The 26960-nt window shown below is 40.0% G+C and overlaps 1 protein-coding gene across 14 annotated transcripts in view; it reads left to right on the top strand.

Annotated features, from left to right (window-relative positions):
• TAFA5 (TAFA chemokine like family member 5) overlaps window positions 1-26960 on the top strand; it is a 592559-nt gene that overhangs the window by 313454 nt on the left and 252145 nt on the right. For all 14 annotated transcript variants that reach the window (XM_073328349.2, XM_073328354.2, XM_073328337.2 and 11 more), the window contains exon 2: window positions 4415-4564. In XM_073328349.2, coding sequence (XP_073184450.1) covers window positions 4415-4564 — 150 coding nt within the window. The remainder of the gene's footprint in view (window positions 1-4414; window positions 4565-26960) is intronic.

Here is a 26960-nt window from a genome sequence, read left to right as displayed (position 1 = left end):
TTATATGTTTTAATAAAAGATTTGGATTCTAGATGATCCTCAATAACAGATTGAATGTCTTTGAGACAAATGCTTTCAGAATTAGATATTTTAGTGATGGAAAAGGGATTTAGTTCATTTTAGTGTATATGTTTCTTGAGAAATTGGAATGCATTTGTAGCATAAATTAGGTTTGAAATAGTACTCTCAGTTGAGAGCTATCTTGAAATCGTGATGTTTCAGTGAATGTCCTTTTCCTATATTCAGTTATAGAGCATGAACCAAATTTTGCTCTGTGACAGTAATTATAAAGTTGTTTCACTGACTTCTCAAATTGCACCAATGTAAATTTGGAGTTACACTGAATTTACATTGTTGTAATGCTGAGAATATAATTTGTTACTCTAGGTTAAATTAATTTCCTCCAGTTGCCTAGTGCTATTGTTTTCAACTATATTTTAAAATAAAAGCTTAAAGGGCTATGTCCAAAAGTAGACATTTTAAATGTAATCATAATATTCAGGTCATTGTCAAGGAAAGACCTATTGTTCTGGAATATTTCATCGGAAGAAAGAAATATGGAATTAATATTTTCAAGCTTTGCCTAAAGCAGTCATTTTTCTTCTAAGCAAAATATGTGTAAACTTATTGGACACTTATGGGTTAATAGCTGTTGCAAATCCTGAGAAATGCTAAGCCTCTTAGAACTCCCACTTATTTCAGTGGGTGCTCAGCGTCACTCAGGATTTGGCCTGTCAATAATACTTCAGTATTTGAGTAACAAAATGCAGAATTTATTATGATGATCTGATTTGAAACAACTGCTGGCATTGTGTTCAATCACAAACAGAGCCTGAATCTAGCCAAGATTTTTAATGACATCTACCTTTATGCATTTTGAACTAAAAAGAGCTTGTGTTGCTAGGCATCAAATTGGTGGTGCATGGAAAATTATTCAGTGAAACTACAATATAAGCCTGCATGTGCAATTCAGAATTAAAGTTCCTGGATGAATATGGAAGCTAAAACCCTTAGCAAAACCATCCCTTTAGATCAGATTCTGTTTGTATTGTATTAGAAGATGGAGAACATGTTGTCTCCATCTGAATTTCTGTGTTAAGGAAAAATGAAGTCTTCTGCTTTTCAGTGTGTGTAAGAGAGAAATTCATAACTGTATCACATTTGTTATAATCACAGCAGACTTTCTTTTAAATAGATTATTTTATTCTGTGGCAGAGAACAGAAATGTTATTTCCTACAGAGAACTAACATTAAATAGATCATCATGCAGACCCTCCTTCAGGAGTAATTACTATACTGCATGTTGGGGATGTGGTATGAAGGGCATCAAACATCTTACAAAAAGTGGTCTCTTTCTGATATGACATGCAGTTTAAATTTCAAGGTTCTTTGGAATACATTTCTGTCTTGATGAGATTGCAAACCAGTATGCCTAAAAATAACCTGGGAAGAAATCTTTGTTTCATTAGCAAACTGGCCTTTAATTTTATTTTTTCAAGAATATAGACTCTATTGTAAGATGCATTTTAGGATTTGATCGTTTCACCTGGAGCCTCATTTTCCCTCCCTGCTATACAGCATGTATTCACGAAACTGTCATTGACCTTGATAGGATTCTCACACACGGAACAGTTACAGAACTGAACGATAAATATTATTTTTCTCCTTTTAAAAAAAAGGTGTTGAGTACCCACAATTCCCATTGCCTAAAGAAAGTTGTGGGTATTTATGTGGCCCCAAATTTAAAATAATAATTACAGAAGTACTGCCATTTTTTAGAGTTTTATCAGTTTTGGATTTTGATATCTGTGTATTTCTAGCTCAGAAATGGGTCCAAAGGGAGAATTGATTCAATTAATGAGCTGGCTTTTTGAAGGCAAGTACCCCTATTTATCATACTCTGTGCTTAGTCTAGAAAAACAGGTAGCCATCTGCACCTTGGTAGCAAACTTGTCCCTTTCCTTCCGTATGAGGTTTTGGCCACAGTGATTCATACTGTCATCCCCCAGGCTGGATTACTGTTACTTACTGCATTTTGGACTGATGGTGGCAAGCATGGAAAAACTCCAGCTTGTCTAGAATACAGCAGCCCACCTCCTGAGTGGGAAAGGCCTCTGTGAGCTCATCATCTCTGTGCTTCTATCCCTCCACTGGTTTCCATTCTATTTCTGTTACCATTCTAAGGTCTCCGTCATGATATTTAAATTCATCAAGGGTCAAGAACTAGTCACATCAATGACTGCATCTCCACACATGACTCATTAATGTATTTACATTTTTTGGGGAAAATGCAGCTCCCAAAGCGCAGGACAAGATGTATGACAGATGTGGAGAAACTTTCTTTCTTTCTTTCTTTCTTTCTTTCTTTCTTTCTTTCTTTCTTTCTTTCTTTCTTTCTTTCTTTCTTTCTCCTTCAATTTAAGGGGTGTCAACTTTGGAATAATTTTCTAAGGGAGATCAGGCAAATAGAGGCTGGGCAAGCTACAAAGCCCTCCTCTTTGAAAAGCTTCCCCACCGTAACCAGATTAATGGGAGAGAGAAAGGAGAAATGAAGCAAACAAATAAAATAATTAAAAATAAATAGTCCCTGCTTAAGATAAACACATCTTAAACAGGGAATGCAGAAGAGAAGAAGGTTCATGAAGTTCTATAAAAATCTCACTGTGCAAATCTAATTTAACTATGAGGCACTAGATAACATGGTGATGGGTGTTTTGGAAAACCTTTAAACAGATTAATATAGATATGTAAATATGTGTAGTAGTCTGTAGAATGCTATGCTCCTGATTCATCATTGTGTTATTCCATTTTACCCTGGTATAATTCACTGATATCATGGAATTTCACCAACATATAATTAGAGCAACTCATTGGTGAATCAATCCCAGTGGCTGGATGAGACCCATCAATATTTTGCTCCTCTGACAATTCCAGAAATCTTATTCACATTTCCCAGGGCAACATGAAACATAAGCCGAGAAAAGGGCAATAATCTACAAGGTAAAAATTGTATTACATCTAGAAAACAATGCCAATATTATTTTAATCATTTAGACTTCACTTCATTTGAATTTATCGTTGTTTTTAGGTAGCTTTTTGTGAAATAAGAGGGTTTATTTTTATGGAACTGTGGTAGTAAAAGATCAGATATCACAGTCTTTAACTGCTTGTTCAAATGTGCACCTTACATTATAAGACCCACCTGACAAGAAACATTAAGGTTTTCAATAGACCTGAAACCATTTACTAGAAATATTGTTGAAATTGCACAGCCCGGTTTGTCATCTCCGGATTGGCATTTATTCCATCTCAAGTATTCTGAGAACTAGATGTAGTTAGCTTATGAATTTCAGGCACATTTTTGCACATGTTCACATAAATGGTTGTAATTGATTGCATGCAAGTACAAGACCAAATAAAAGTGCTATCTTGCACTGTAACATAAAATCTAGAAGAGATAAATAACAGATCTACCCAGTGAAAAGTGATAGTCTGTTTTTCAAACTTATTAACCACTGTATTATCTGTAATGTATCTGTCTTGCTTGCAAAAGTTAACATTTGCCTTTACTAGTGTCATGTTATCAACATCTTCAAAAGGAATGTGACATTTCAAACTTTCAGGATGCACAACTTCCACCAAAAAACATTTTTTCTATTACTTTCTGTATCTATCATAGAGCAGGTATGAAATCCAGAATCAAACTGGATGGGTTTTCTTAATATTTCTGGAGAAAATAACATAGGTCAGGGGAACTTATACATATATAAGCTTGGCCATTAAATAATGTCATCTTGATATGGTTTGCAATTTGATGGCATGATTAGTACATAAAATGATCACAGGCTAGTATCTAATAGGAAATATGTATGTAAGTGCTTTTGTATTTTATTGTGATGGGATGGAAGCTAAATTAAGGGATTGAAAAATCTGCTCAAACTTTTAAATGCTTTGTTATAAAACTAGATTTTCAAAGAAAAATCCTGTAATTAAGATTTACATTCATGGAAAGGGCACTGTTTGCAGATATTTTCTGAAATTTGCCTTTGATATTTTCAAACATTTTCAAACATTTGTTTTCAACACATGTATAGACAGTGCCACATTTAATTTCATTGCTGCAAAAATGGATTGTTCCTTTACGCCAACTAACATAAAAGTAATCTGTTTGACCCTAGCTTTCCTGCTTCTATAGAAAAATCACCATTTTCTGACCAAACCAGTTTGCGAGGTTTTCACATGTCCACCACAAAGAAAAATTGTATGGCATCTCCGTTTTATTATATTCATCCGCAGGCTTCCCATTTGTTGTGGAATGTCTGTCATGACATTGGGCCATGACTCTATTCAGCTGTAATAGATTGCCTGTAGTGCATTCAGTGACTCTGGTACCTGTTGCTGGTTCTTTTTCCAGGTCAACTGGCTGCAGGTACATGTGAGATTGTTACTTTGGACAGAGATAGCAGTCAGCCCCGAAGGACTATAGCCCGACAAACAGCTCGCTGTGCATGTAAAAAAGGACAGATTGCCGGTACAACAAGAGCAAGGCCAGCCTGCGTGGATGGTAAGAGGCAAAGATCCATTCAATCAGTATCTACCAGCACAAAAGTCATCACGTTTAATTGTATATTCAAACAAAAAAGGTTATGTGTATCTGACATTATTGTATCTGTGAGCTAACCTACTAATCGGTTAGTTTTGTGGTGATACGATATGAAATCCTCAAAACCAAGAATTACTCATTAATAGTATATTTTCCCCAAAGGACAATGAATCAGTGGTATTTTTCTTCTTTAGCATCTTCATTTCTGATTTAGTTTGGTAATGCAGGTGAGATGTTAATAGCATTGGACTATTCTGTATTTTAATTTGAATGATGCTGAAACCCATGAGCTCTCTAGAGTGGGATTTTTGTTTGTTTGTTTGTTTGTTTAAGTTCTGTGTGAAACCAAAAATGCATTTACTATAATCTAGAGTCAAAGGTTTAATACCACTGAGGCTAAAGTGACCACTCCTGCATGAAAGTTAGTGTTCTTGAAAAAAGCGTTAGTGATGTTATTGGAAAAGAAAATATGTATGTACTTTACATGCATAGTATTTCTTCTTTCATTAAAATGATCATTATATATGATTCACTGTGGATGCAGTGGCTGAGTAGAGCGTGCAGCCTGCAAAAATGCTGATGTAGAGGGAGGTATGAAAATATTTCACTTTGAAATCATTTTGTGAAGGAAATGAACTGCTATGTTACAGCTAAGTAAAACATTAGCAGTGGTGCAGTCTTCATTGTAAGCTTGCTGAGGTAACCTTATTAGAAAGCATTCATATTGCAATTAGAAGAAATAAAATATGATGTTAAGTATATGTTAAAAATAGTTGACATAAAATGGCATATTTTGATCTAGACTCTAACAAGAACAAAAGAAGATGCTTCTATATGGATACAATAAAGATTGCCTTTGAAAAATGACTCACATACCAGCTTGAGTCCTTAAATAAAAATATTGCATGCCATTACATAAGAATTTGATCTCACCCATTGACTGTCAAAGAAGACAGCTCAAATGGGGATTTCAGTACCTACCCACAGAGCTAAGCATAGAACATCATATACATTCTATTTCCATGTTTCAGAGTAGCAGCTGTGTTAGTCTATATTCACAAAAAGAAAAGGAGTACTTGTGGCACCTTAGAGACTAACCAATTTATTTGAGCATAAGCTTTCATGAGCTACAGCTCACTTCATCCATAGTTTGCTTTCACTACTGTTGGTACTCGGTAGATCAGTTCATTTTCTCTGCTATCTCCATCATGGATTGTGGGACTCCATCTCCAATAATTTTCTTCCTCCCTGTTTGCAGTAACATAATATTGTTTCATTGGGTACCTAAGGGATGAATTTTTAGTGGGCCACCTTATCTATTCGGGCAAATTTTGCAAGCCCGTTTGTTAGCAAATTGGGTAATTCAACATTATGTGCAAATACCCAGTGTGATAGTAAGAAGGTAGGTTTTGTGAGGGCAAATATGGATTTTGCATGTACAAACCAAATGCACTCACAAATTTCGCTAAGCAATTAAGGAGGTCATATGTTAACTGGGCTCCACATTCAGTCTGGGGGAGGTCCCATCTCATTTTTATATGATGAAAAGAAAAATGTCTCCCGTTATCTGTGGAATGGGTGGGAGGGGTTAGTATGACTCCTGGTTTTGCTGCCAACATCCTTGGTAATCATCTTTATGCAACTAAAGAGAGTAGATTATTGTAAATAAATCTATTTCAGGGGAGGGATAGCTCAGTGGTTTGAGCATTGGCCTGCTAAACCCAGGGTTGTGAGTTCAATCCTTGAGGGGGCCATTTAGGGATCTGGGGCACAAATTGGGGATTGGTCCTGCTTTGAGCAGGGGTTTGGACTAGATGACCTCCTGAAGTCCCTTCCAACCCTGATATTCTATGATTCTATGTCTGCATAGCAATTATATCAGCAGAATGTTCAGAAGCCTTCATGATCCATTGCTGTCTTCAAGCACTCAGCATCTGACCTTCCAGTGATTTGCTGCACCATCCATTTCTCTCCTCACTGATCAGTCCTTACTACGATGACCCTCCACCATTCTTTCCATAATAACTTTCTGAAGGTTATTTCCTGTGCTTAAAGTGACCAAAGTACATGAGTTTGCTTCTATTGATTTTTGACATCAGGGTCTGCTTCTCTCCAATATTTTTTTTCTAACATAGGCATTCATCTTTTATTTCTGTCCATGAGATATGCAAGAATCTTTGCCAGAAGCACATTGCAAAAGCTTCAACTTTCTTCTTGTTAGCAGCATTAACTTTATTCACATCCATAAATCTGTATGGAAGAAAAATTAGGCTTTTCACTAGTTGCCCCTTTTGAGACAGAATGGTTTTTCCACACTTTCTTAAGGGAGGCAATACCTGAGCAAGCTATCCCTTGTCTTTTCTAATTTTTTGACACAACTTCATTGATTAGCTATATGTGATCCCAGATAATTAAATTAATCTGCTGCCTCTCTAGCTTGTCTGTTAATTATGATTTCTGCTTGCATGCTGTTTTTGTTATCTGAGTCAACGTATGTGCATTTTGTTCTCATCACATTCAGGAATAGTCCACATTCCTCACTAACTGTTTTTTACAGACTCCAAAATTTGCATTATAGTTGTTACAAAACATGTCATATTATCAGCATTTGTGACGTCGGTTAGGTGTCCACCAATGGAAATCCAAGCTTGTTCTACTTTGTCAAAACCTTCCAAGCCTTTTTTCATCATAAATTCTGTGTATGTGTTAGAGGCTTGCAACAAAATACACTCTTGTCTCATAGACTGCCCGGTGGAAAACCACTGACTGTCAGCTGCTACTGTTTGCACCATGGCTGATGTTGGTGGAAGAGACTTGCAATGAGTTCATGCTTTGGACACCCCATATCTGCCAATTCGGAATGCTTTGGACTACTCATATCTGCCAATATCCTCCAAAGATGGCCATGGATGACATGTGATCAGTGGATGATTGTACTCTCTGCATTTTTCCAGTGATGTGACTAATATTTGCCATTTGGTCACATGTGCATTGAAAACAGATTGTTGCGGTGGTAGCTCTGCTTCTTTCGTTTGTTTCATGCTATTCTGAATTATGCAGAGAAGAACTTTCCTCGCATGCAATACCAGGGTGATGGTATGATAGTTACTACAACTGTCATGTCTGCCTTCTTTGAGAAAGGCAGAAAAATTTTCTTCGTCCAGTCCTCCAGCCATTTTTTAGTCATATATATATATATATCACTACAGTTTTTCCACATAATTTCAGTTTTGCGATTGCCAATCCCTTTTAACAATTCTGCAGGCATGTTATCTACTCCCGGTGATTTCCCAGTCTTCATTTTCATAATAGCACACACCACTTCCTTTCACAGGATTGATGGCTCTGGCTCCGTACTCTCTCTTCTGTCATCCTATATTATGAGTGGCTCTGGTGAGACATACAGAGTAGCACAATAATCTCTCCACCTGATTACTGTATGAAGTTGCAGGTTTCAGAGTAATAGCCGTGTTAGTCTGTATTCACAAAAAGAAAAGGAGGACTTGTGGCACCTTAGAGACTAACCAATTTATTTGAGCATAAGCTTTCGTGAGCTACAGCTCACTTCATCAGATGCATACTGTGGAAAGTGTAGAAGATCTTGTTATATACACACAAAAAGCATGAAAAAATACCTCCTCCCACCCCACTCTCCTGCTGTTAATAGCTTATCTAAAGTGACCACTCTCCTTACAATGTGTATGATAATCAAGGTGGGCCATTTCCAGCAAAAATCCAGGGTTTAACAAGAACATCGGGGGGGTGGGGTGGGAAAAAACAAGGGGAAATAGGTTACCTTGCATAATGACTTAGCCACTCCCAGTCTCTATTCAAGCCTCAGTTAATTGTATCCAATTTGCAAATGAATTCCAATTCAACAGTTTCTCCCTGGAGGTCTGGATTTGAAGTTTTTTTGTTGTAATATAGCAACTTTCATGTCTGTAATCACGTGACCAGAGAGATTGAAGTGTTCTCCGACTGGTTTATGAATGTTATAATTCTTGACATCTGATTTGTGTCCATTTATTCTTTTACGTAGAGACTGTCCAGTTTGACCAATGTACATGGCAGAGGGGCATTGCTGGCACATGATGGCATATATCACATTAGTGGATGTGCAGGTGAACGAGCCTCTGATAGTGTGGCTGATGTTATTAGGCCCAGTGATGGTGTCCCCTGAATAGATATGTGGGTACAGTTGGCAACGGGCTTTGTTGCAAGGATGGGTTCCTGGGTTAGTGGTTCTGTTGTGTGGTATGTGGTTGCTGGTGAGTATTTGCTTCAGGTTGGGGGGCTGTACATTGGTCAAACTGGACAGTCTCTACGTAAAAGAATAAATGGACACAAATCAGATGTCAAGAATTATAACATTCATAAACCAGTCGGAGAACACTTCAATCTCTCTGGTCACGTGATTACAGACATGAAAGTTGAGACTGGGAGTGGCTAAGTCATTATGCAAAGTTAACCTATTTCCCCTTTTTTTTCCTACCCCCCCCCCCGACGTTCTTGTTAAACCCTGGATTTGTGCTGGAAATGGCCCACCTTGATTATCATACACATTGTAAGGAGAGTGGTCACTTTAGATAAGTTTCAGAGTAACAGCCGTGTTAGTCTGTATTCGCCAAAAGAAAAGGAGTACTTGTGGCACCTTAGAGACTAACCAATTTATTGGAGCATAAGCTTTCGTGAGCTACAGCTCACTTCATCAGATGCATATCGTGGAAACTGCAGCAGACTTTATATATACACAGAGAATATGAAACAATACCTCCTCCCACCCCACTGTCCTGCTGGTAATAGCTTATCTAAAGTGATCATCAGGTGGGCCATTTCCAGCACAAATCCAGGTTTTCTCACCCTCCACCCCCCCCCCACAAATTCACTCTCCTGCTGGTGATAGCCCATCCAAAGTGACAACTCTTTACACAACGTGCATGACAATCAAGTTGGGCTATTTCCTGCACAAATCCAGGTTTTCTCACATCCCCCCCACCCCCATACACACACAAACTCACTCTCCTGCTGGTAATAGCTCATCCAAACTGACCACTCTTCAAGTTAAACCAGAACATCTGGGGGGGGAGGGTAGGAAAAAACAAGAGGAAACAGGCTACCTTGCATAATGACTTAGCCACTCCCAGTCTCTATTTAAGCCTAAATTAATAGTATCCAATTTGCAAATGAATTCCAATTCAGCAGTTTCTCGCTGGAGTCTGGATTTGAAGTTTTTTTGTTTTAAGATAGCGACCTTCATGTCTGTGATTGCGTGACCAGAGAGATTGAAGTGTTCTCCGACTGGTTTATGAATGTTATAATTCTTGACATCTGATTTGTGTCCATTTATTCTTTTACGTAGAGACTGTCCAGTTTGACCAATGTACATGGCAGAGGGGCATTGCTGGCACATGATGGCATATATCACATTGGTGGATGTGCAGGTGAACGAGCCTCTGATAGTGTGGCTGATGTTATTAGGCCCTGTGATGGTGTCCCCTGAATAGGTATGTGGGCACAATTGGCAACGGGCTTTGTTGCAAGGATAAGTTCCTGGGTTAGTGGTTCTGTTGTGTGGTATGTGGTTGTTGGTGAGTATTTGCTTCAGGTTGCGGGGCTGTCTGTAGGCAAGGACTGGCCTGTCTCCCAAGACTTGTGAGAGTGTTGGGTCATCCTTTAGGATAGGTTGTAGATCCTTAATAATGCGTTGGAGGGGTTTTAGTTGGGGGCTGAAGGTGACGGCTAGTGGCGTTCTGTTATTTTCTTTGTTAGGCCTGTCCTGTAGTAGGTAACTTCTGGGAACTCTTCTGGCTCTATCAATCTGTTTCTTTACTTCTGCAGGTGGGTATTGTAGTTGTAAGAAAGCTTGACAGAGATCTTGTAGGTGTTTGTCTCTGTCTGAGGGGTTGGAGCAAATGCGGTTGTATCGCAGAGCTTGGCTGTAGACGATGGATCGTGTGGTGTGGTCAGGGTGAAAGCTGGAGGCACTTTAGATAAGCTATTACCAGCAGGAGAGTGGGTTTGTGTGTGTGTGTGTGTGGGGGGGGGAGACCTGGATTTGTGCTGGAAATGGCCCAACTTGATTATCATACACATTGTAAGGAGAGTGATCACTTTAGATAAGCTATTACCAGCAGGAGAGTGGGGTGGGAGGAGGTATTTTTTCATGCTTTGTGTGTATAAAAAGATCTTCTACACTTTCCACAGTATGCATCCGATGAAGTGAGCTGTAGCTCACGAAAGCTTATGCTCAAATAAATTGGTTAGTCTCTAAGGTGCCACAAGTACTCCTTTTCTTTGTATGAAGTTGGAAATTTTCAGATAACCAAAGATGGTGCGTACATTCTGTAATCCCTCACATTTGAAATAAGTAGTGAAATCATCAGCTAAAAGCAAAAGCTACAAGCAGACTACTGTGGCTATGGATTACTCTGCAGTTTGTGCTTTGTCTTACAATTCCTGTTATTTCATAGACTTTAAGGCAAGAAGAGACCATCTTGATCACCTACTCTGATCTCCTGCATGTTACATGCCACAAAGCCTCACCCACCTACTCCTGTAATAAACCCATAACCTCTGGTTGAGTTACTGAAGTCCTCAAATAATGATTTTAAGACTTCATGTTACAGAAAATCTACCATTTACACTAGTGTTAACTCGTATCCCATACAGCAGCGGCAGGTGAAAACCCCCAGGGTCTCTGCCAGTCTGACCAGTGGGAAAATTCCTTCCCGACCCCAAATATGGCAATCAATCAGACCCAGACATCGTGGGAAAGGTGCACCAGCCAGACATCTGGGAAAGAGTTCTCTGTAGTAACTTGGAGCCCTCCCCATCTGGTGTCCCATCACTGGCCATTGGTGATATTTGCTGCTAGTAATCACGTATCGGCTACATGCCATTGTAGGCAGTCTCATCATACGATCCCCTCCATAAACTTATCAAGCTCAGCCTTGAAGCCAGTTAGGTTTTTTGCCTCCACAGCTCCTCTTGGAATGCTGTTCCTATGTAGTGCTAATGGATTCAATTAGCACAGATTATCCTAAAAGGTATAAAGTGGAAACTTTATGCCCTTTATTAAGTGCTGCACTTGCAAACACTTTTAAGATACATTTATTTTGTTTCCAGCATGTAGTTAGGGACATTGAACTTCCACAGGTGCTTTGGAATCAGGGATCAAGTAGATCCATAACCTGCTAGAACCAGGTAACAAATTCTAAATAATTTATCATAAAAGAAAGAGAATACGGTTTCTACAATGCTCATTCAGACATGGTCTCATGAAAACAGAGAGAAGACTTCCCCAGCACTATGACAGACAGTGTCCATCTGGTTTCAACATAAGTATAATTTCCCCTTAAAGTAGAAAAATATGAAGGTAATCCAAGCATTGTCTCATGTCCATAATCTCCTGCATATGAATATATTTAATGCTGACAACTAATACCAAAAATAAATGGTTCTGTGAGTTGGTGAGATGGCTAAATCTCAAGAACACAAACAATTCTTGCTGCCTGGGCAGGCGGAGGTAGAATTTTCTAAAGGTGCTAGCATATTTAGTTTCTAGGAAAAGTGTTGGGGAAGTTGCTATTGAATGCTTTCTGCTGGCCAGTTCAGAGAAGTAACCTTCACAGAGAGCTGTACATCCTTCTGGTTTTTAGCAAAGTACCATTGTTTTAGGAATGTGACAACCAAACATAGGGTAGGATATTTTTTTCTTACACTGAGAGAGAACATCTGCAGTTATTGATTTTTGTGTGTGTGTTTTTTGTCTATTAGAGACTTCTGTTCTCTCTTAGTCACGTAGTTCTCAATGCCAAAATTAAAAACAAACTCAGCTTTCTCACTAAGGACACACAAAACATCTTTTTGACACTTGTGTTATTGGAATATTTGGCCTTCACAGCTGATCTTGAGTCATCTGCTTGACTTTTTGCCTGTGAAGTGTAATGTATTCACCACCCATTGCACCTCTTTATGTCAGGGTGCGATGCTACAAGATGTCCTTGTCTTCGGTACCTCCTGCAGGCCATCTGCCTCTCACCGGGTCTTCCATGGCTTGGGTTTGCTGCCAAGTCATATCTGGTTCGGTCCCCTTCTGGGGTAACAAGGAGGTTGAAGAGAAAGTTCATAAACATCCCATCACCAAAAAACCTCCCCTCCCAACCCCCACCCTTTGGGCTATTCCTCAGCTTGTCCTTTCAGATCAGTCTTCATCCCCACCTTAGGCTCAAGATTCCTTCGTTTGGGCTTGGATGCCTCTTCCTCAGAGGCTGGTGGGGGAACCCATACTTTCCCTCAACTCTGTATTCTGACCCAGGGACCCTCCATTAAGCAGCTCGGTCTGCTTCTTCAGACATGCTGCTGTTTCTCTGGGTCCCTTCCTATCTCTAAGTCCCTTTGTGGTGCTGCACTGCAGCTATGGTTTACATAGCCTCCCTTTGGTTCTCAGGCCTCTGGGTTCTCCCTAGGTCCTCCCAACTTTTGCTTCCTCTGCTGAACCATAGACACTGACTTTTATTTTTCCCCGGGAGTACTCCACCACCCCTCCACCACTTCCCCTGAGGCCCCACCCTTGCTCTGCCTCTTTCCTCCCCCAGACCCCACCCACCTACCAAATAGCTGATTGGTGGCCCCACCAATCAACTCTTTGGGCGGGGCCCTTCTGAACAGCTGAGACTGGTGGGTGCTGAGCACCCACTATTTTTTTTCCATGGGCGCTCCAGCCCAGAGTACCCACGGAGTTGGTGCCTATGTGCTGAACTAAACACTCTCCTCCCCTCTTGGGCTCCACTGAAGTGCTTTCAGTAATCCTATTTCAGGGCTCCCTCCTTGAAGGAGCCTGGCTTGTTCTCTGTGAGTTTCTGTCTGCACCTTCTCTTCAGTCTTTCTCCTACTGAGTTCACTCAGATTCCTATAAGGCCCGGGTGCCTAATGATCCTTATCTAGCTCCACTCCCTCTGATCAGGATTCAATCAATCACAGCTGCACTAATTTGGCTCTTAACCCCTTGTTTAACAGGTTATGGGAGTAAGCCCCATCACAGTCTCCTACTCCAGAATGAAGATACCCTAATGGTAAGATTTTTTGAATAAGAATATCATTTAGTAGATAATCTGCTGTGAACTAATGTCCTGATTCTCCCATTTTATACTCTGTGCATAGTCCCATTGGTTTTCACTGGGACTGCTTGTGGAGTAAAGGTTCCTTCTATGCTTTGTGAGTCTGAATGGCAGAATTGTATCCCAGATCTTTAATAATTAGAACAAAAGCACTGAAGATGAAGACTAAGCAAAAGCAGTAGTTAAGAAAACACTAGTTACTACGATGTGAACCTCTGATAGAGGAGCACTCTTTGGCTTTGTGATGGTGTCTACAAACACAGCAGGAAAGAGTTAAGAACCCTTTGTGCCTGCAAACAGCAAAACCAGCCTCCCCAACTGTGAGAAGTGTCAGTTATGGACAGACATGCCCCTCCCCAGCTGCTGCAGGGAATGAAGGTAGGCACAAGTGTAAAGAGAGACAGGAAGAGATGGGTTGAAAGAACTTGGAACGTCAGTGCCAGCAACTCCCTGCCAGTCTGCCTCTAAAAGACTTAGAACCTTCTGGAATACAAGGGAGGGAGCTGTAGATGGAAACCCTGTGGGCCAAGGTTTTTGACTTGTGTAAGTTTCTGAACACTGATTTTTCTTGATTTGATTTAAGCAACCGCTGCCTGAGCCAAGGACCAACCCAGAATGCTCAAATTAGGACTTTGCACGAGGCAGTGTCCAGAAGTCCGCTGACAGACTTCTGTATCAAATTTAGAAGAATACATTCAGAACACATTCTGGTAGTGGTATTAGACTACCATTTACTCATTGTTTTATGTTGAATGTTATTCTAGCGTGTATTCTGTTATGCTGTATATTTTCTGAAGGACTGAATTCTGATGTCAGTTATATGGCAAAGAGAATAGGAAATTTAAGGGCTCTTATACTTCAAAAGCACTTGTACCAAGAGCAATCTCTACAAGTTCTGAGTTGATTACCAAAGTCAGTTCTGATTTCTACTGGTATATTAACTAGTGTCGTTTCCTAAGAAATGAAAGTGTGTGCTTCAGATCCTAGAAAACTGGAAGCAGTCTTAAATATAAACAGGCACAACTCTGCACTATGTCTCAGTAAAGTATAAAAAACAAAGCTTTACTTTTAGATATTTGGCTAGCATGAAGAGCTCTGATGTACTCATTTCCAATCATTCTTCTCTAAATATGGTAGAGTACTAATGTAGCTTGAAAGGGGCCTCAGTGTTCTCTCTGATTTCTAGCTTGAGTTGATGTGTATTACTTCTCTGCTGAAAGAGACAATGGTGTAACTGTATGTAATGGCTATGGCGTAATTTCATACCTATAATGTAGGAGTAGTGGTGATATAACTTAGTATCTGCCTCATAATTTTCTGTTTTTACCATTCTGGAGATCTATAGACCCTCCTTTTAGATCAAATTCTGTAATGAAATGTTTATTAGCATTGTTTTAATATATGGCAATTCAGTATAACCATTTGGATTGTCCACAGAGTAACTTGTCCGTGTATGACCCATTCTTCAGCACCATTTTAAGTTGGAGGATATAGGAGATTGATTAGAGGAAAGAGGTTGACTGGATATATATGTACAATATTGTAATGAATTTAGTTCTTGTTCTAAAAGCAATCTTGACTAGTACAGTCTTACTCAGATAATGCTGTGTGTGTTTGCGGGTGCTCACTTGAGAGAGAGAAACCTACTGACATACACGCACATGATTGTATTAGAATTCTTCCACAAGTGCAGTACCAATCTGGATAAATTTGCAGAGCCATGATGCTTAACAGATTAGTACTAAGTCATGTGAGATGCTACGATGGCTCTCTCATTGATTTACATTAATGTTTTCCTCTCTTCTCTTGGTGCTCCACTCAGTGATGTGTGGTAAGGACAGGTATATTAATCAGATGCAGGGCTATTCATCATTTAAATGCAGATGTTCTGCCCAGTTGACATTCATACTGTGCAGCAATGAACTCTGCTCTAAGTGGGCAAAATAGTAGAAATACTTGGGGTATATTTTTGCTGCTCACAATCGTGTCCTAAAATACCAGTTGCAAAAAGAGACATAAGGATTCTGTGATATGAACCTGGGAGTTACCATAAAGGGTCAGACCTGTGGCCCACCTAGTCCACTATTCTGTCTCCAGCATGGGCCAGTACCACATGTCTCAGAAGAAGGTGCAAGAATTTCCACTGTGAGCAGATGTGGGACGTCACCTTCTAGCCTCAATAGCAGGAGACTGGTTTAAGCTCTGAAGGATGAGGTTCTAGATCTTCTTCAAAAAACAGTGTCATAGTAGTCTCTTGCTGAGCTCACCAGAATGTCAGGAGGCATTCTTCTTGGCTCAGCACTCCGCAGACAGCAACTCCTAGCACTGAAATTCTGTGCCCTGTCCCACTACAATCTAATCCTGTGACTCTAAAGGCTTGTGTACACAAAAGGTTGCACAAGCTGGGTGTGAATCTACCCCGCACTAACCTGACACAAACTAACTATCCATGTGCACCCTGCCGCGGGGCATTAAGATTGATGATGATCTAATCCCGTTTCAAAGAGGACAGTTGCAGTAAGATTTGGATTGCCCTCTTGCTGTTGAATGCAGCTAAGAACAAATCAAAATATCCTTGGTTTTAATTTCCATTTAGAAGATGGATGGATATCTGTGGGTATTGTTAAGTCAATAATTGAAGTTAAGATTATGGATGTGTTTTCATCTACAATATGATCTATATTGCCATATGTTACACTGCAGTACTGAAATATGATTCCAATCTTGAAATTTTGTTTAAAGGCATGATCTTCTGCATTATAATACTGCAAAAGAGTTCCCAAACTTTGTTCATGGCTTGTTCAGGGTAAGCCCCTGGCAGGCCGTGAGACACTTTGTTTATCTGAGTGTCTGCAGGTACAGCCACTCGCAGCTCCCACTGGCCGTAGTTCGCTGTTCCCAGCCAATGGGAGCTGTGGGAAGCATCACGGGCCGTGCCATCGCTACCCGCAGCTCCCATTGGCCAGGAATGGCGAACCGCGGCCACTGGAAGCTGTGAGTGGCTGTACCTGCAGACGCTCAGGTAAACAAAGCATCTCGCGGACCACCAGGGGCTCACCCTGAACAAGCTGTGAACCAAGTTTGGGAACCCCTGTACTACTGTGTATTATTATTTTGACTACTTTAAAAACACTGAAAATACAACACTAATATCTGGTATTTCGATACTTGGTTTTCTCTCTTTTTTCCTCCATTCCTATTAGATTTTTTCCTCCTACTTTTTAAAGAGCTCCTTGACATAATCTCCAGGTATAGACATACTTTAGGATAATTAAATTCTAGTACCTTTTTGCAATAATTATTCCTAATTGTATTATTCTCTACTGCATCTTTATGTGACACAAAGTTCATATATGGTATTTAACATGCTTTTCAGTTGGCAGTGATTGATTTTGTTTAACACAGAAACTCAGGATCTCTGAGGAGGCTGTATTAGACTCATTTAATAATTTCCTGCTCTTCTCTCCTCATTAGCTTTGAGAGCCGATAGGGAGATGTTGGGGTCAAAATTGATTATTAATTGTCTCCGAACTTACCCACCTGAAACAGAACTCTATTCAATACTTAAGGGGCTTCAGGCTTCTTAATATATCCCAGTTTACACAACCAAAGATATTGCAAATATTACAATCTCCAGAAATGTAATATGAGTCTTTCATGTTTAAGTTGCATATACTCTTATTGTTGTAGTGCCATTTAAGGCATAAGGTTTCTTATCATTGTAAATGCAGCACATGGAGTAAGTTTAGTTGCATTTATGATAAGTAAATCTGAGGCAAGCGAAACAAAACTGCAGCACTGGATAGATTTGACGCTAATAGGAGATTGAATAAAATTGGGTAGACAGGCGTTGGGTTGCTGGAACACAAACAGTGCTCTGTTTAGTCATGCAGGAGATCTAGGTTTAGGAGGTGACCAGGGCTATTTGGTTCTAGACAGGTGGAACTAATTATATAGCAGTGGTAACAGTGGTAGAAGGGCAGCTGCCTTTCCTGGAGGCTAGTTAGAGAATTGAATAGGTGGGAGCATGTTCTTAAAGCTGCTTGCCTTTTTTATCCTTTTGGGTAGGTTGGCAAGGAGTTCTGAAAACGGTGATATGAAACTGAAGAAAATGATGGCTGAGCTGGAAAAACTAGCTCTGCTCTAATGCTCTGCATGCTCTCTGAGGGAAGAAGTACAATAGGAGTATCTTTTTCTTCCTTTCATCAAAATACAGGTGGATCACATCGGCCAGATTGGCGCCTCCCAGAATTCAGTAGACATTAAGATCATTCACTCCCCATACTGGAAAAGTATATTCAAATAACAGGTCTGCTATGTGGATGCTAATGCAGTTTGGCAACCTGTGATTAGTGGGGATTTATCCTAGCTGAGCAGAAAATTTTACTTGGATGCCATGATACTTTTTTATTTTCAGTATGACAAGAGCCCAGATATCATGAATTATGTTCAAGACCAACATTTCAGTTGTGGAGCTGAGAGAGATTCATTAGTTTGATCAAGGCTTCAATATTTCTACTGCTTTCAAAGATGCAGTTTCACAAAATGTTTAAAGCCTGATTCTAGGGGGTGATGAGCACCCCCAGCTCCAGTGAAGTAAATGAGAGTTGAAGGTTTTCAGCACCTCTTAGACTGTGCTCAGCACCTTGCAGGATCAGACCGTTAACTTTTAAATTACCTGATACTAAGACTGTGTTATAAGCCATGTGGGAAAATAAAAGGAATGTATATATATAAGATGGGTTGAATAATGAGTGGTTTGAATATTTTCAGGTGTGTAGACTGTCATAGATCATACCAGTTTAATTTCCCAAGAGTAGTTTTCCACTTCATCATCAGGCCTTTTAAACACTACAAGAACTCGCCAACTGCACGCACAATGTGAATGATCACTTCTTGTGCCCTGATGCCTATGCTAGGAGAGGGAAAGCATACTGTGTGCAGGGGAGGGGATGTCTTTTGAGGAATGAAAGGAAGTATTAATGTTTTGGCCATTGCGTATGCAAACTTTTTAAATTGCTAGCTTGGCTGTTAGCTTGTCTAGCTTTTGGTGAGGCGAATGTATCTGACATTTACTACTACGTCAGATGTTCATGATGTTAATGCCCTTCCCTACCCAACACTGCAACTTAGAACATTAGCTACTTCTATTCAGTTTTACGTGCAAACAAGTTATGATTTTTTTTGTTTTCTTACAATAAACCTGCTTTCATGCCTGTGTGAAAAAATGTATCCAAGCCCAGCACCTCTTACCCCAAACCTCTCTCTCAACTCTACCCCACCTAAAACACAATTACTTTGGAAGATCTTTTACCTTCAGAGTCAACTTTACATCGGAGTCACATGCATAGCACTTAATTTTCTTGCACATGCCAGTATAATCTGAATTGTAGATATCCCTGATAACTGAAATCTGAGGTGGGTAGGTTACTGTGACCCACCAAGACCCCATTACTATGTACAAATGTCTGATCCTGGCACATTATGACAGTTTCCAACTTGTGAATCACAGTTCATTTAGAAGTACATGAAAAGCAGATTTTTTACTACGCTTCTGTTTTGCTGCCTGAAATGGACTATTAGGGAAATTATTTGGAATTTTAACTGTATGTTAGCAATAATATCTTAGCCAAACAGTTTGACCAAACTAAAGGTTGGTAAATTCTTGTAAAATGTAGCCTCAAGTAGAATCACGGGAAACAATAATGTATTTATTCTGTTTGGTTTTGAAATAAAAAGGTGGGTTAAAGCTGGAATGTAAGCATGCAAGAAGTCGGCATAATTGGCCAAAATCTAGAGAAGAAAGTAAACAGCGCAAAGTCAGTAGCTGTAGCACCCATCGCAACATCAATTTATATGCAGTCTAGTGAAGCAAGAATACCACTCTTGATTTTAAATACACACAGGAATAAATGCAGAAATGAAAGAAAGTGAAAATGTGTAAAGAGGAGAGAACTGTAACTGCCCCTGGGAAATTCTTTCTCAGGGGCAAGAAGTAAGGGCTATAGTTTTTCTGGAAGTGTGTGAATGTGTAAACACAAAGAACAAAGAGGAATTGTTTATGATGGAGTTACCTAAATTCACATAATGGAACCATGCATAAAGAGGCAGGCCAAAATTTTCCAAAGCAACTAGTGATTTAAGTGCCTGGAATTTGGGATAGTCAACTTGACACCTTAAATGGAGCCAGAGTTTCAGACTGTGAGTACTCAGCACTTTCTGAAAACCAGAACTTGTTAAAGTGTATCAGGTTGAGCACCCAAAAAAACAGACACTGAAAATCACTAATCACTTTGGCAAACTATCCGGAAAAAATAAGGACAGTGATATTTATTGAATGCTAGAAAGCTTTCTTTTACAGAATACTTTCATCCTGAAGGATCCTAATAGGCTGTACAGATGTATCCCATCTGGGAATTACTTAATCTCTCACTGTTTGCGCTGTTGCTGGAGCTGAGTCAGTCTTTTATTGGACCAACTTCTGTTGGTGAAAGAGATATGCTTTCTAGCTTACAGGAGAGCTCTTCTTCAGGTCTGGGAAAGGTACTCAGAGTGTCACAGCTATGTACAAGATGGAACAGATTGTTTAGCATAAGTAGTTAACACAAATTCTAAGGTAAAAAAGAATTAGGAGTACTTGTGGCACCTTAGAGACTAACAAATTTATTTGGGCATAAGCTTTCGTGGGCTAAAACCCACTTCATCGGATGCATGCAGAGGAAAATACAGTAGGAAGATATATATAGAACATGAAAAAATGGGTGTTGCCATACACACTATAATGAGAGTGATCAATTAAGGTGAGCTATTATCAGCAGGAGGAAAAAAACCTTTTGTAGTGGGACTATTCAAGATGAAGTGGCCTGTTAATACCCCTGTGGTCATAGTCATTTCTCACTGGCATGCAGCCTCCTTTGGCCTCAAACCTGGAAAAAGCTCATCCTTGTATGATAGGAAAGTTTTCAAATTGACAGTACAGGGAAATATTTAGGAAAGCAGAATTTGGTTATCTGATTTGGTGGTTGGCCAGGAACCAGGGGTTAACACTGTTACTGATGTGGAAGAGTATAGGAACTTTAATTACCTCAAATGTTAGTACCTTGCTTTTACATCTCATTTGAAAGATGACACCTTGAGAAGCTCAGTGCCTCAATGTTCACTATTAGTGAACTCATTAGTTCACTATTTACATAGTGCCACCAGCTTTGCTTCCTTTATTTTCCTTTTATTTCCTTTATTTGCTGGATAGTCCTTAGCAGTCACCTATGGAATCTAATCCTATCTTGGCTATGAGTTCTGATAGGAATTTCAGCACAAGGTGCTATGAGCAGAGGCTATGTGGTATTGGACTGTGGACTAGTTTTCCAAGGAAATGGCTAGAAACCTCATCACTGAGGACAGTTAAAAGTGAAATGGACAAAGGCTAGACAATCTATTCTGGGAAACAAAATCCTGCATTAGCAGAGGGATGTACTACATGACCTTGCAGTTTTTCTACCTTTGATTTCTATGACTTTCTAATGCTAGTTGGGTTACAGTATTAGCAATCACCACAAAGTTGTCTGGTGACTCTTTGGGGGTGATGAAACTAGTTAGAAAGATCCAGTTACATTAAATATTTTTCATCCTTACCAAGTAGACTGACTAAGTATGAAAAGAAAATTGCTTCAGTATGTGGAAGTGAATGGGGGGGGGGAAGAACTATGGTTAGAAATAACATCACTAGAGATACAGTATTAGAGCTTTATTTTTAACTTCTTTTATGTCTAGTGTGTGATGATGGATGATGTGTCAGAATAAACCTAAATAAACTCTAAAATTGAGTGCTAAACAAATTACTGACAGCATTAGTAATGTCACTACATTCAGCATCCACAGTGGCAGCACAGTTATTGCTGTACATCTTCGCTTTCCCCATCATGGTTCTCTGCACAGGGCTGACTCAGAAAAGATGTCCTCTTTGAAGGAGAACCCTCAAAAAGCTGCATTCTTAGGGCTGACTGAGAGGAGATAAGAAGTCCTCTGTCCCTAGAGATTGGGATGGCATCACAGTGGGACAAAGATGCTGTTGCATTAACATAGTTGTTTTCATCCATAAATAAACATCATGGTAAGGGCTCTCATTAATTCTCTGGCTCATTCAGTTTGAGTTGCATGTTTAGCAGAGGACTTAGTTGTCTGTGCTGTTGTCACATTTTGGGGTGCAATCCAGACCAGTGAGGGGTTGTGTCACCACTTGCCCTGCTACCTTGGGTGCTTTATAATACTTTGTTGCTGTAGCTCCTGACCTGGTCTGCTCACAAACAGCCAGACAGCGTACAGATCACACCCTGAGCCCTCTCCTGGGCAGTTCAGATATTAGCGGTCCATTGCCCCTGTAAGAGATCAATATGCAACAGTTTGCTAATTTAAGTTACCCAAACACTTTAAACGCAGCACTGGATTTGTTTATGTTAAAAATAAAACGTTTATTTAACTACCGAGAGAGACTTTGAATACAAATATAAGGTATTAAAATTAGAAATGATTACAAGAGAAATAAGATAACTAAAACTTAACAAACTAGACTTGGTTTGACATTAAATACTTACCACATGTTTGCAGCAACATTGCTGACCAAATTTTCCAGTCAGGATCCCTCCCAAATTCAAAAGGCTGGTTCCTTTGTCTTCTTAGGTGAAAGAGAGAGAACCTTGGGTGTTGTTGCCCTTCACTTGTATAGTCTAGTTACCCTTTGAAATGCATGTTCCTGAGAGTTACCCCTAGATAAAGTTCCTTCCCGCTGTGATGGTGGAGACATGGAGTTTCGTGGTGAAAGAGGTTCCATGTTATTGTTTGCTAAAATGCCGCTCGATCTGTTCCTCCCGGCTTGGTTGTCAAAGAATAGCAACTTGACCAGCATTAACTTTGATGATACCTGGGTAATCTTTTGTCCTTGAGAAACTGGTTTACCCCACCTTGCTGTCCCAAGGACCCTGTTTACTACTTATATGTAAATTGAGGTGAAGATACATTTCTTGGTTTAGGATAGACCAGTTTAACAACTTCTGCCTAGTCAGGCTGTGTGGAATTGAACATGTACTAACAACATCACACCGGGGGAATTCATAACTTTACATGTTGCTATATACATTTCACCATGATATTACTGATCAGTGAGTTATTTGTTTTTAAATGATACTTCACAAGGCACACCAGTAAGACACAATCCCCATCCCAAAGGCAAGCCCCAGTCTAAGGGCAAGATTATAGGATGGTTTGTGCAGTGGTGCAAGGGAGTAAGGGTGTCTAAGATGCTTCTTTGCATAGGTCATTATGACTGCACAGGAAAGAGAGCAGTTTCGATGGAGCAAGTCCATACCCTCCTTGGTGAAAGTGGGCAGAGTGATGCAGGGAGTGGATGGACTCTGAACCCTCCCCTAGCCCCTGATGCACTGTTTAACATTGCAACGCAGGAGGAAGTATTCTGTGCCAGGTATAGACCAGATGCAGTCACATTCTACCTTCCGGTCTGCTCTAAAGAAGGACAGCGGTCTTCTGCCCTTTGTTCGAGTCTGGTGGTAAGGTCAAGACTGAGCCCTAAATGAGATGTGACAGGAGATGTGATAGTGGACAGGGTAGGTGGGACTCTAAGGAGAGTGATGGGAAACTAGAGCTAATGTGTAGACAGATCAGATTGGTGCAGGGCCTTGAAGGGGAACTGAGTAGTTTGAATTTAATACAGAAGGAGATGTGGTGTCATAGAATGGACTTGGAATTGTGGGGATGGTGATGTGGGGGAGAGAGATTTAACAACAACATTTTGGATAGAGATTAGACGTGCAAGACAGGAGTTAGGTAGTCTAGAAAGTAGCAGTGCTTTTAATTATTATTGTTTCCATTTATTATTCCATTTACACAAAAGTGTGTAATTATATTTGGTTCTTGTTCTGTGCCCATCACTCTAAACTCCTTTAATACAAAACTCCCCACCGCCACACAAACCTCAGATGGGAGTCTTGACTGCTTACCAGGATGTGAAGAAAGGTTTTCTCAGTAGGAATAGAGAAGAAGGGATGGATTTTGGAGATGTTGTAGTGGAAGAAAGTACCAATGTTCTGTTAAATTTTCAACAGATGGCAAAGAAGAGAAACAATAGACCTGGAAATGTATTGTTTTGGAAGAGTTGGGATTAGAGCCAGGCAAAGTTTTTTCAGATTAATTATTTATTTGACAAAAAATTCAGTTTCAGTTGATCCAAAACTCTTTGCAAATTTGATACAAATCGCTTTGGCCATTCACAAAACAGCCAGAGGACACGGAGCTGGAGGTGAGAGTGGTGGTGCTGCAACCTTTAGTCCAGTGATTAGAATACTCCCCTGGGATGTTCAAATGCCTGTTCTGGGTTAGACCCACAATTGACTTTTTTATTCACTGAAAATTCAAAAACAATTCAGATTTGATTCAACCTGAGCTGAACTGTGTTTTGATTTTCCCCAACTCTTATTTTCCTTGCTTATCCTTTTCCTTCCTCTTGAGTTTTGCTGTTGTTTACACTTTCCTTCATAAACAGTCCCACGTAATTCCCTATACACGCCTACTAAGCATGACAAAATAATCTTTTTTCCCCCTTTTTAAAAAACATTAGTTTTTAATTTCACTACTCAGGGATACGCAATGCAAAGTGCAAGATTTTAAAAACAGATGGTCTGTACTGAAAACCACATAGTGTCTTTCAAGTGAAAACCACATTCTGCAGCAAGCACAATTGAAACTTTGTCCTTCACAGAATTTTTAGTTTTGCAAAGTATAAAGCAGTGATTGCTGGCTGGATATCATGATCGACCCTTATATCCCACCAATCTTGTTTTATATAAACAGATTCAGTTACCTCAGTATTTGTACTATTTATTAAACATCCCTATAGGTGTTGTAGGGAATGCTTACAATATTGCAACTACTGAGCTACAATCACTGAGTTACCTGAGTTAAATGGCTTTTTTTTTTTTTAAGACTGACCAGTGTCTTATTATGGTGCTGTCCAGGAGGAGACATTTAACAATTCTACCACCACAGTGAAGGGAAGATTGTGGTATTTTCCTGTAGCTGGAGCACACTTTCCTCTTGTGTACTCGTAAATCACCCCTATCAGAGAGGACATACACCCATGGTTCTTACAAATGGTTTTCATGAGCACGTATTTTGCCTTTGGATTGCACCAGGATTGAAACCGAGTAACAGGTTCTAACAAGGTGAGTATTTTCTGTAATATTTTTATGAATGCTATGCATGGGAATTTCTTTCTTGACTAGGGATTGATGCCCAGTTAGTGGAAAAGGGTTAAAAAGTTGCTCTTGGGGCAGAGCAGGAGACTTAAGGTGTTTGGGTCTGGGGTGATATGAATAAGTCATCAAAGGTCTTGCTGAATCTGACCCATATCAATGGAGGATCTGGAAAAACCAATGGGATCCCCAATGACTGAACAGCTGACACCTGTCCAGGGAAAACCCCAGCAGGTAGAACGTGTGAACTCTGCATGGTCAGTAGGAGGAGGACAATGAATCAAGAGATAACAGGAGGCTAGGTTAAGAGTTGGCCTTTGGAAAGACAAAGGGGCTCACCTGGGACTGGGAGACACAGGCACAGAGAGGAAACCAAGATGGTTCCACAGCACTGTTGCTCCAGGTAGCCATGGGCTGGTCAGTTTGAAAGATGTCTTAACCTTTGCTTCTCTGTGCTAATATAAGTGCTTCCTAAAGCAACATTCCAGTTGACTAATAAACCCTAGTCTGTTCTGGAAAGGCTGCCTGGTGTCACCGCAAATAGTTGCGGAGGTGCATGGATGACTGAAGAGGTCAAAAAGGGGTCTCTTCAACTAGAAATGGTGGGTGTATCTCACAGTGTGAAACAGGAGTTCTGGAGCTCAGAGGCTCAGTCTCAGAGGCATTGTGACCACATGGCCTATCCTTAAGGAAGGGTGGGACCCTATGAGGGTCTGGCACACTGAAGGGGTTGCTCCAAGACACTGTTTACGAGCTAGCAGAGATTCTGTGGGTCCATAAATAAATATGTCCTGGGGAAAGTGGGGCAGTGCCTAGACTTGCATACAATATCTTTATCCCTGCTCCCTATTTTAAAATATGTCAGTTGAACACCATGTTATCCTAATCTCTTTGTCAGGAGCAAACTATAACATCAATTCCACTTTAAATTAAGTTTGTAGCTCCTCCCTCACCTTATGAGTAAATGTTTCGATGGGAATGCAAATAAATACTCCTCTCCAATCAGCACATTCATTCTTCATATTTTATGCAGTGTTTATCCCACCCATGGGAGATGGATTTTTGTTTTGTTTTTATGGGAGTCCTTCATTGCAGTGTCAGTGCACTTTAATCTATTTACAATAAGGGCAAAAAAAAAAGATTTCACTGGAATCATTTGTGTGTGAAATATTTTGTAGAGCTCTACATAGATCCTTATATCCATTATGATTTTCCACTGCACTGTAGTGACACAATGCAAAATCTAATAAGAAATGCCAGTAACTAGAGGCCAATAAGTCTCAGCCTCAGGCTTTCACAGTTCTAAATGGAGTCAAGATGAAACAGAAATCATAACATTTCCTTAGTTTATTTTGCTCAAAGATAATGCAAAAGTAATATCTTGTTTCACCCCATCTAAATCGGTGGAAATCTGAATTTGGTGATGATTTTGCTTGCTATAACAGTAATAGTAATAATAATGTTTTGTGTGCGCTTTTCGTAGAATCCTAGAAATAGAGAGATGAAAGGGGCCTTAAAGGTCATCTAATTTAGCCCTCTGTGGTGAGGCAGGACCACATAAACCATGATTTAGTTGCGGATTGGTCCTGCTTTGAGCAGGGGGTTGGACTAGATGACCTCCTGAGGTCCCTTCCAACCCTGATATTCTATGATTCTATGACCATCCCTAACAGGTGTTTTGTCTAACATGTTCATAAAAGCCTCCAATGATGGGGGTTCCACAACCTCCACAAATGGAAGTTTATTCTAGAGTTTTACTTATAGTTAGAAAGTTTTTCCTAGTTTCTAACCTTAATCTCCCTTAGAATCATAGAATATCAGGGTTGGAAGGGACCTCAGGAGGTCATCTAGTCCAACCCCCTGCTCAAAGCAGGACCAATCCCCAATTAAATCATCCCAGCCAGGGCTCTGTCAAGCCTGACCTTAAAAACTTCTAAGGAAGGAGATTCCACCACTTCCCTAGGTATCGCATTCCAG

This window comes from Lepidochelys kempii, chromosome 1, assembly GCF_965140285.1.
Source record: "Lepidochelys kempii isolate rLepKem1 chromosome 1, rLepKem1.hap1, whole genome shotgun sequence".
Lineage (NCBI taxonomy): Eukaryota > Metazoa > Chordata > Testudines > Cheloniidae > Lepidochelys > Lepidochelys kempii.
Note: the sequence above shows the minus strand (reverse complement) of the source record. Positions and strands in the feature narration are given on the sequence as shown.